This window comes from Cydia splendana, chromosome 1 (genome assembly GCF_910591565.1).
Source record: "Cydia splendana chromosome 1, ilCydSple1.2, whole genome shotgun sequence".
Taxonomy (NCBI): Eukaryota; Metazoa; Arthropoda; class Insecta; order Lepidoptera; family Tortricidae; genus Cydia; species Cydia splendana.
The window spans coordinates 16,162,300-16,173,491 of record NC_085960.1 but is presented as its reverse complement, the minus strand read 5'-3'; the positions used below and the strand labels follow the sequence as shown (position 1 = coordinate 16,173,491).

General features: G+C 41.3%; 2 protein-coding genes across 2 annotated transcripts; one reads left to right on the top strand and one right to left on the bottom strand.

Annotated features, from left to right (window-relative positions):
- The first annotated feature begins 1,931 nt into the window (after positions 1 to 1,931).
- Positions 1,932 to 6,348, top strand: LOC134791110 (3-oxoacyl-[acyl-carrier-protein] reductase FabG-like). The gene is made up of 4 exons (XM_063762140.1): positions 1,932 to 2,286; positions 3,939 to 4,164; positions 4,406 to 4,492; positions 4,760 to 6,348. The coding sequence occupies exons 1-4, from the start codon at positions 2,027 to 2,029 to the stop codon at positions 5,006 to 5,008; spliced, it is 822 nt and encodes a 273-aa protein (XP_063618210.1). The 5' UTR covers positions 1,932 to 2,026; the 3' UTR covers positions 5,009 to 6,348.
- LOC134791100 (uncharacterized) lies at positions 5,836 to 9,123 on the bottom strand. Its single transcript, XM_063762134.1, has 2 exons — positions 8,812 to 9,123; positions 5,836 to 8,728 (listed from the first exon to the last, which is right to left on the bottom strand). The coding sequence occupies exon 2, from the start codon at positions 8,722 to 8,724 to the stop codon at positions 6,952 to 6,954; it is 1,773 nt and encodes a 590-aa protein (XP_063618204.1). The 5' UTR covers positions 8,725 to 8,728; positions 8,812 to 9,123; the 3' UTR covers positions 5,836 to 6,951.
- Between the last annotated feature and the right edge of the window lie 2,069 nt (positions 9,124 to 11,192).

Here is an 11,192-nt window from a genome sequence, read left to right as displayed (position 1 = left end):
GATTAACTCTTTTAGGCAAAATAAGCACTTGCTTAGGGCACCACGTCTAGGGGGCCCCAAAACCGTAGGCAAAAAAAAGCGCAGGCTGCATCAGCATCAGCATTGTCGTGGAGTAGGTACCTGGTACCTACATGAAACTTTTATACGTGTACAAGTATACCCGTCTAATAACGTCCCATCCCTTCTCTGCATGAAATCCTGGATTCGCGCCTGGTTGGGACTAAAGGTAAAAACTGCGTTTTTTATATCGAAAAATTTTCGCGCTCGCTTCGCTCGCGTTTACTAAACACTATAAGATATGATAAAAGTGACATTCGGGTGGCGACTGCAGCAGAATTACCTACTCTGTTGTAACGTTACTGCTGCAGCACTGTTAATTTTCGTGATAAAATGATGTGACTGATTTCCATACTAAAAATAAAAATGTACAACTGTCTAACAAATTGCGTTTATACATCGAAAAATTTTCGCGCTCGCTTCGCTCGCGTTTTCAATAACTTTCTAAGTCAAATTGCGTTTTTTATATCGAAAAATGTTCGCTCTTGCTTCGCTCGCGTTTTCAGTAACTGCTGCAGCACTGTCAATTTTCGTGATAAAATGATATGACTGATTTCCATACTAAAAGTAAAAATGTACAACTGTCTATCAAATTGCGTTTTAATATCGAAAAATTTTCGCGCTCGCTTCGCTCGCGTTTTCAATTACTTTCTAAAGTATGGCGACTGCAGCAGCATTACTCTGTTGCAACGTTACTGCTGCAACACTGTCAATTTTCGTGATACAATGATGTGACTGATTTCCATACTAAAAGTAAAAATGTACAACTGTCTATCAAATTGCGTTTTTAAATCGAAAAATTTTCGCGCTCGCTTCGCTCGCGTTTTCAAACACTTTCTAAGGTATGGCGACTGCAGCAGCATTACTCTGTTGCAACGTTACTGCTGCAGCACTGTCAATTTTCGTGATAAAATGATGTGACTAATTTTCATTCTCAGCTGTAATGCGGCAATGAACGTCACTCAACTAACCAAAAAAAATCAATGTAATCTCGATGAGCCTAGGGAGAGGGGGCACCATGGTCTAGAAATGCTTAGGGCATCAAAACGGCACTGGTCGTTTGCGGAGTCAAACGATTTGGGACTCGCATTTAATACGCATTACCATGCTTTCCAGAAAAAAAACCAAATTTTCGCGAAAGTCTCGCAACGCATTGAGGTTACAAGGGGCCGTGGTCTGCCTCAGGAGTCTGAAGAAGACCACGGTGAGTGGCGCTTTAGCCAGGCAGGCCGCTTCGCTTTCGCTCGCGCGCGTATACCTTACTGTATCGTCCGATATACATCTACTACTCTGTCGTTTAACTGTGCGTTTATATCACGTGTAAAATTTGAATAAGGGCGAAAAAAACTATTGATTTTGGAGTGTAGTTTTATTTAGTGGTACCTAATTGTAAAATATTTTATCTGGACTGCAGTCCTCTAGCATATCCATCTGTCAACTTTACTTCAAGTTCCGCCTCCAGGGGAGAGGGAGAGAAATTAGGATTAGTAATTAGCCGCTTACTGACACAGACCGAATTCCACGCGGGCGGAGCCGCGGGCACAGCTAGTATAATATAAGGTTTAAAACCGCATGAAAGAAAAAAGTTAAGATGTGCGATTTTTTTGACGCTGAGTGTATTTATATTTATTTACCTATTTATATTTATTTACAATGGTAAATACCTACCTACCGGAAAGCAAATTTTTAACTTTACTATTTAATTATACTTACCTACATAGGTAGATTTTAATTGTAAATACACCATTATTACTATTATTAGCTATAAAGTAATATATTTTCCTGCTAAGAAGCAAACAAACCGTAAATTACCTACCCTAAAACCACAAGATGCGTCAAGCGGATGGGAAACTCACGCAGATAGGTATTTCCCCCTTGACATGATGTAACTTCCATTGAGGAATACTGGGATGCTATAATTCTTATAAATATAGCATAAGTTATATCCCAGCCGCAGTCTGTAAGAAGCATGCAACTAAACAAAATGGAATTCGAAAATAAAGTGATATTGGTGACTGGCGCGAGTTCCGGCATCGGCAAAGCGACAGCACTACTGTTTGCCGAGCGAGGCGCTCGGCTCGCGCTCGTGGGTCGGGACGAGGCGAAACTGCGCTCGGTCGCAGAAGAGTGTGCGAAACACCAGCTGCAACACCTGCACATCACAGCGGACATATCCACGGACGAGGGATGCGAGAGGGTCGCTAAGCAAACTTTAGAGCATTTTGGACGGTAAGAAGGTCTAAAGGCCTGGCCAAACAGCCGGCGCGACGCAGCGCCGCGTCCGCGCCGCGTGATGGCGACGCGATGCCTGTTCAAACAGGGCGCGCGCGGAGCGCGCCGGCCTCACGCTCTCAACTAGGGCATGCTCCCGGGAATTCCCGGTTCTCAATTTCCCGGGAATTCCCGGGAATTTTATAGTGTCAAAAGAACCGGTACTGAAGACCCGGTACCGGTACTTCCCGGTTCTCATCATATGACTATTTATTCCCATTTCAATAGTAGTAACTAGTAATGTTTTATTACTTTACCTCGGGACATTAAATAATGGTGATATGAAACGGGGGACCCAAATAACCCAACAAACTATCGTAGTAAAGTAAGCATTCCAATATTTTCAATTGATATTACGGATAATGGTAAATTGTAAAAATACACCCAGTTTTCTATTTCAATTTTGTTTTTATCTGAAACATCGCTCAGTAAGGTAAACATACTGGTAGTCGACGCGGTCCCAGTACATGTCATCTTGAAACTTAAGTCATTGTCAATAGAGATGACAGCAAGGTGTCATCTATTTGGCATTAGCATGTCGAGCACTAAGTACGTTTACCTTACTTTTATGCCGGTTACATAAATTTCGTAAAATAGATTGGAACGCCAATTAAAGTGTCTTTTAGGGTTCCGTACCTCAAAAAGAAAAAACGGAACCCTTATAGGATCACTCGTGCGTCTGTCTGTCTGTCCGACCATTCCCCTTTATCTCTGAAACTACTTTGAATTTTTTTTGAAAAAAATACACAAAATAGTACTTTACCTATAGATGACAGGAAAACCTATTAGAAATGTGCAGTCAAGCGTGAGTCGGACTTATGTACGGAACCCTTGGAACGCGAGTCCGACTCGCACTTGACCGGTTTATTTTTTTAATAAAATTAGTCATTTATTAATTAATACTTCCGCAATTATTTATATGAAAATAAGTCATTTATAAAGATTGTACGCTAACACAAACAATTTCTTACAAATTATCATAAGATGCCTTGAGAACCGGGAAGAACCGGGAATCCCGGTTCCGGCCATGCCCAGAACCGGGAAATGAAATTCTTGGTACCGGGACCCGTACTGCATGCCCTACTCTCAACACGCCCTCATCGCGCGCGCGAACGCGGCGCACCGCTCGCTGCCCGTCCGATCCGACTGATGTGACCTTGCGCGACGCGGCGGACCGCCGCGTCCGCGCGGCGCAGCGCTGCGCACGCGCCGCGTGGACGCAAGGGGCCGCGCGGCGCGGGGCGCGACAGAAGCGGGGCGTGATACCGGCGGGACGCAGTCTGTTTGACGTCGGTAACCTGTTAGCATGTGCCGCGGTCGCGCGGCGCGACCGCGGCGCTGCGTCGCGCCGGCTGTTTAGCTAGGCCTTAATAAGACGACATTAAAATCAGTTTTCATTATTAGATACAGGAAAAATATTGACTGTTACGTTACGGTAGTAAGATTCTTACGGCCTGGCCACGACATTGCGCGACTGGCTTCGGCTAAGACGAAAACCTTAAGTGTTGATAGCGACACCGTAGCGATAAAACGATTTCCAAACAAGTCGCGTACCTATTCGAACACCATTATCGCCATCCCTATTAACCCCGGTATCTAACTGCTTGCAGACTGGACGTGTTGGTTAACTGCGCCGGCGTGGCAGCCATCACATCGTTGGAGACGGCGGATATGGCGTCGTTCGACCGCGTGTTCGGGACGGTGGTCCGGGGCGCCTTCAACCTGACGCGGCTGCTCGCGCCCGCGCTTGTAGCGGCGCGCGGTTCCATCGTCAACGTGTCGAGCATCGCCGCCACCATGGTGCACGTTGGCAGTCTGCCCTATGGGATGGCGAAGGTTTGTTTTATGACGACACAGCATTATGCATTCTAGGTTAATCCATGTATTGTTTAATAACTATTCCAGCGGGCTCAGCACGGTTCCATTTTTATCGACTATCATTATGCGCGTCCCTTTCGCACTTACATACTTGTTAGAACGTGACAGGCATGGTGACAAGGGATAAAAACGCGACCGTGCTAAGCCGCCAGGTCAGCACTGCTTTCTTCATTCGGTACTGATTGTTTTCTTTCAACAGGCGGCTCTCGACCACTTCACGCGTTTGATCGCCCTCGAGTTAGCCCCCAAAGGTGTGAGAGTGAACACCGTTAGTCCAGGAATCACAGTAAGTCAACCTAATATGCATTTCAGTTTCTACAGAAATTACAAACTGTCGTTTAATCCTCCTCACTTTCGACATCATACTGGTAACCGTGCCGTGTATCTATCATATTAATCTTGATAATTGGGCTAAGTCTGCTAAAAAAAATGCAAGCAAAAAGTCGTTGAGCCTATTCTATATCAATGCGTTGAGCTAATTTTCCCTTCTCATCACGTAGGTACCTACCTAAAGTTCATTGTGAACATTGTAAACGTTTTTGTATTTTTCTAGAACACACCTCTCCTTCAACGTTTGACCGGCCACACTGACGAGGAGCACGCGGCCTTCCTCAAGAACAGCGAGGCGAGAATCCCGATGCGACAAACATGCGAGCCGGCCGACGTGGCGCGTGTGATCGCGTTCCTGGCAGGCGGGGACAGCCGGATGGTCACCGGCGCCACCGTCAAGGTCGACGGCGGTCTGCAGCTCGTCGGCCTCGGAGAGATGCTTAAGGACCAGAACGAGCAGATGAGAAAGTGAACTTGACGATATTTTTTTTTGCTATCTATGTTAGTTTATCGGGTACCTACCAATTTTAGCACGAGCGGTTAAACAACTTTGCCCCCTCTTAAAACAAATAACTAACTAACTCCATAATGTCAATATCCAAACAGGTCAATGGGGACTACCTACGTTTTTATGGAAAAGCGGTCTATTATCTTAATATGTGAAGGCTCAGTATTGAATAAATTGTATTGTTAGATTATTTTTACATACCTAAACATTTTTTTGAATATAAACTGAAAATGTTACAACCCGACATCACATGGATGGAGATTTCTTTCATATGTGTGTGGTGGACAAAAATAGTGGGTTAAAACCTCGGTTGTGCTGCGTAGAGCAGAAAAAATCGTTCTCAAAAAATGCAATGACTGTTCAACACTGGTGCCGTTGCCCTATACCCCTATAGCTTATACGCGACTTTTTGAAAGAGATCTACAAACATAGATATAAAATATAATATTGATATTAATGTACGAGTATCTAGTTGGTTGTGAATGGAAGTGTCATTAAAATTGTATCCAATATAAAACTTTCTGCTTATACCTCAAAACCTGAATAGTTAAATAAAGCATTGATCCCCAATACTGTTATAGCAAAATAATTGTCTATTATTTTGAGCCATATGCCCATGAGCCAAGTTTGAAAATGGGAACTTGCGTGGCTCAAATTTTCACAATTACTATTAAACAACTAATATGGTCCAACTGTCAAGCCAGACCACATTCCGCTTATTCAATAAAAGCACATACAATAGATGTAAGTAAAATAAGTAATCAGTTGCACACGCATAAAGAAAACCATAATCATTAATAGGGTTTTACTATTAATTTAAATGCATAAATGCTACAAATATATTACACAAGACTTTAAAAAAACAGAAACAGTACTGTTATTTAAAAATAAACTTAAATAAAAGTAACATATTTAGTCATGGAAACAAGGTACTGACTCCAATAGGCTATCTTGAGAAGGCGGTCTCATATTACATTACATCATTGTACACCATTCATATATATTATGTTCTTCCAAGAGTTGATTGAATACAATACCTAATGGCAAAGTATAGTGTCCAATGTAAAGGTTTGTCCTAAATTTTCCAGTAATTGGATAACTTACTATACAGTATACAATTCCTATGCTCGGCAGTGTCATATACCTACACAGACACAAAAAGTCAGAATTGAAATAAATTAATATAATATAAATTATAATTATGAGACCGATAGTTTATTCCATAATGTTGTTGGTACAATGGCACTTTATATAATTTATAAATTCAATTGTGTATAGTCCAATATGACATGATCTATAAGATATAATAAATATAACACGAACTACATCTAGGTGGGTGATACAAGCTATGTATAAGTACCATACTGAGTATGACACTGTTGTCTGTATGTGCAATATTTGGCTGCACAAATCATTGTTATTTATAACCATCATGGCAAAACATATTTTTAGTTCCCAAATGATAAAAAATCTTAGAATGCTTTCTGTTACATACATTTTACATTTAGGTACATCATAATATGACAACACATTTACTTTTATACAAAATTAAATATACTTTACAAATTACTCATTTATATTTGCCTCATTATGAAAAGACAGGATTTCTGCTGCCACAATGCACATTATGTTGCAAAGAACAACAAAATCAATTAATATACTTGACAATGAGTTAATATACCAAAACCAGTCATGTGCTCATCAAGTTACAATTCTAGAAATCATCATTAGAGATCTGGAAAGCAGTTTCACTGCTATATCAAATGTGATGATATTTCTTGTGTAGCAATAAGTTTACACAACCAATTCATACACCTATGATTTTGGTGCTTACAGTTGTAACTCTTCATAATAACATATCCACATATATGTCTACAAATCCCATACTCATTAAAATAACAATTAAGCTATGACAAGTATTTCTGTGGTTTTAAAGGTTTATCATCATCACTGTCAGAGAAGCAAGCAGCAAAACCACTTTTTTCTCTAAAAGAGTCTTTATTAGATTGTCCAGTTTTGTTAGGAGATTTTTTTGCAACTGCACACTTTGATGATGGTCTTTTCTTCTTTGAACTATCTTTTGCTTCATCTGGCAGTGCATTGGCCACATTAACAGTCGCCACAGTACTTTCTTGTTCAGGAAAGTCGCTATGAACATACACTGTAGGCTGCGTAACTTTAGAGTGCCTATTTCTCCCACTCCTTGTTCTGGAAACCAGTTCTTTACTCTCCTGTCTGCTGGATTGATTAGTTGCAGTTCTCTTATCTGAACTTAGCTTGGAGGGTTCGGTCTTCTCAGAGATTTGTACAATTAGTACATCCGAGGAATTATTTTTGTGCCTCTTTGGATACCTGGACCCAGTTGTACTTGTTGACTGAAAAGATGTATTCATTACACCATTTCTACTCTCACTCTTAGTATTTACAAGTTTTTGCCCTTTTTTGCTTTCCATAAACTTGAGTAAGGAGGTACTTTTATCAAGTTTCTTGGTGTTTGATTTTTTATCAACAGTTACAAGGTTGATAATATTCTGGGAAGAGTCAGTGCTGCAGTTCATAATGTTTGTTTTTGGATCCCCTGTAGCTTTGTTGATACTCACAATCAAAGATCTCTCTTCCTTGTGCCCTGATTTTTGTCTTGATTCTTTAGCCAAGTTTCTACTTTGCTTACTTCTTACTTTTCTGGGAGTTTTTGAATTTATTTTCGTGGACTTTATATAGTTTGCTGTGAACCCAGAAACATCACTGAGATCATCAAATTGACCATTAATAACCCCATTGTTTGGTTTTGGAACTGATACAGCACATGTATTAGCATTTAGTTCCTTGTTTGACATATTTATTAATTTTGTATTCTCCACAAATTTCCCTGTCTGACACTTGGAAACAGTGGGATGATCATTGCCATTGGATGTGTCAAAGATATCAAGGGTACTGTTTAAATGGCTATTGTTATTGACAGAAGACTGAACTTTTCTCAAGCTCCTCCTAAGATTTGATGTCACCTTGGGTGTAGATGTGACCACCTTATTTTTTTTATGCAGAGCTGCACAACTGCTCTTCTTTTGTGCCTTTGTTTTTTTGTTCTTGACCTGCACTGATGAATTTTTTATATTAAAGTCCACATCTGACACAAGTGTCTCTGATTCATCACTGATCACTTCACACTCGAGTTGAGGTGGTGCCTCAACTTGAACATTTGTTTGGTCCAATGTATCAGAATCATCGTGCAAGACAACAAGTTTCTTTTTTTTCTTCTCGGGCTCTCCTTGTTCTTCAGGGCTAGCCGAGTGAAGAGGCGCACGAGAACACTGTGGCTGCACACGCAGGGGGTTGTTGTAACCTGCTAAGCATGGCGCGCGTTTTGTCACGATCCAATAAGTGATTTCGTCCATGTTGTTCATAAAGGGAGAGTCTGACACAACTCGTGGCAATGGCGCTCGGGGAGAGGGCCGCGGCTCAGGGCGGCGGCGAGGAGAGGCGCTGACGCCGCCAGCGAGCATGGCGCCGCCTTCCAGAAGAGCGCCGGGAGCCAGCACTCGCCCAGGGCCCGCACTACGTCCGCCAGGCCCGCCAACCCGCATCCCTCCGTTTCCGAACTTACGCTTGACCCCGCAGGCCCATGCCTGCGGTGTCGAAACAACGTCTTGTCCATTCTCAATATATCGATCACATTCCATAAACCTGCAAGCATAAACATACGGGTGAAGAGAGTCCAGGCAGTACGTGGCCGCCAAGTGTCCCAAGGGCAAATATGCAATACTCACTTTATTATACGCGTCCGTTTCGGAGAGGAGAGATCCAGCTCCAGGTGAAACGGAATGTTCCAATGGAGACAAATGTCATCACCGGGCGGCGGCGGAGCACCAGGCTACACTACGACGGTCACAATATACGACTATGTTATGACTGTGCGACAACTAAATCATTAGAATGTCGAAATAAATGTCACAAACCTACGTAATTTTACGAAATTTAAAATTCCTACGACTTTTAGATGCTTTTTCACTACGATTTGACGCAACAACAATGAGAAGGAAGATGGCGCCCCGATGGTGATGTGATGTGTGGCTAGAAGTAAATAATAACAGCCTAGCGTCGAGTCTTGACTTTTTTTTAACAAGTTATGTTTATAAGGGCATGTAATAAGAAAGTAATCCCTGACATCAACTTTGCATCAACTCCCATAAATTAAAAAAATAGGGCTAAAGAAGAGTTTTTTTTTAAATACTCAACCAATCGAATTGCCAATCTGATCAGTCAATTAAATTGGCTACGATATTAACAATGAACAATCTCAATATTTGTCGTTTAAAGCGCTTCACGCACATTATTACTACTACTCGAGCATCCTAACTAGGATAAAGCATTATAACTAGCATCCTAAAAATTAATTCCTAGTTTTTGCAGACAGACTACTCTTAGCCCCCATAAGCACGAGAGCTTTTTCAACGCGTGTTAAAAAAGCGCTTGAATCTGTCCGCACTTTAAATTCGATTTAACGACCAAGGCTTAAAGTCGAAAATCCAACAACGCTTGATAAAAAGCGCCACTGCTGTCGTGTGAATAACACATAATTATACTGGGTCAAGCAAATCTTGTCAGTAGCAAACGGCGGCAAATTTGAAAAATCGCGGGTTAGCAACACTGTGTTCGAATAATTCGAAAATCGCGTGTCATCTGTGTTTTATCTGTGGAATGTGGATCGTGAATGACAGCCATCATCTTGTTTGTTTACATTCTGAATCGTTTCTATTTCAAGAGATATTTCTGCTGTGTCACCATTAAATATACCAATATATTAAATAAGATTGTGCATGATCTTAAGCAAAGCTAAGGTGCCTACAATGCGCACAGTGCCAACTGTGAAATCGAATAAAATATTAAAATCCAGTAGGACATTTACCTGCGGAAGCAATGATTTTATTCATTCGTTCTTGTTTAACGGCATAGTCTGCTTCTAATTTTATTTTGAGATCTTCAAATTTGTTAATCATTTTTATTATCATCGTTTTTACACCGCTTTTAAATTGTCCGTCCATATTAATAACAATTTCAAACATTTTCAATGAACCGCGAGTGATAATTTGAATTGACGTACGTAGGGCGCGCTCAACGGAAAAAAAGTTTTGGTTCGATGTACATTGTACATTGCTCATGAATCTAGGATATACCTGGATCTGGCATGAGTGGTGGGGGTAACTGCCAGAACGGGATAGTCTTATGTATCTTTCAGTAGGAGTAGCAGAGAAAGCGGTATTATTGCTTGTCCTTGTCACAGTCTCACTTTTTTTTGTTCCCCACCTTTTTACTAGTATGGAGAATGGTGGTCAACGAATGAATTCGACCAATCACAGTGTCGCATTTGCGTATGTTTTGTCCCTCACGGAGGCACGCGTATACCACTTCTATACGATCCTACCTTCTATGACATTGCTGTTTTCTTAAGCAGCTTACACACCATCGTACCGCACCAAGGTAATTGTGCGACGCACCGATAAGTAAGAGCGAGAAAGAGATATTGCTATCTCGCTCTTACTTATGGGTGCGTCGCACAATGACCTTGGTGCGGTGCGATAGTCTGTTACCACTCTTAGCGCAATACTACTCTTTGAGTGTTGCCCTACTTTAGTTTGCTTTACATTGCTACTGACAAGATTTGCTTGACGCACTATAATTATATCCATTTGTGTCATTCAAACGCTTTTTTAACGCGCGTTGTAAAATCGCCCGTGGGAATGGGGGTTTACGCGGCTACTTTTTAGGCTACTTATACTATACCCAAAGAATATAATAAGTTTGGGGGTATTTTTTTTATTTAGAGCGCTCAAATATCGCCATTGGTGATTAAATTGGAGATAATTGGAGATGAGATGGACGCCAATTTCTTTTCTGATTAAATCGGTCGATTTGATCATCCCCTCTGGATTGGCCTTATATTGTATATTGTCATTCTAATAGTGGTAACAGACTATCGCACCGCACTAAGGTCATTGTGCTACGCACCCATAAGTAAGAGCGAGAAAGCGATATCTCTTTCTCGCTCTTACTTATCGGTTCGTCGCACAATGACCTTGGTGCGGTGCGATAGTGTGTTACGGCCTTAGAAAAACTGGATACAAAACACAAATTAAAAAAATATATTCAA

What these genes read in the sequence shown, in the direction of transcription:
- LOC134791110 (XM_063762140.1), top strand. Translation starts at nt 2,027, where the DNA reads ATGCAACTAAACAAAATGGAATTCGAAAATAAAGTGATATTGGTGACT. An exon ending in ACTTTAGAGCATTTTGGACG is followed by an intron (nt 2,287 to 3,938) that starts GTAAGAAGGTCT and finishes AACTGCTTGCAG; the next exon opens with ACTGGACGTGTTGGTTAACT. An exon ending in TGCCCTATGGGATGGCGAAG is followed by an intron (nt 4,165 to 4,405) that starts GTTTGTTTTATG and finishes TTCTTTCAACAG; the next exon opens with GCGGCTCTCGACCACTTCAC.
- LOC134791100 (XM_063762134.1), bottom strand. Translation starts at nt 8,724, where the DNA reads ATGGAATGTGATCGATATATTGAGAATGGACAAGACGTTGTTTCGACA.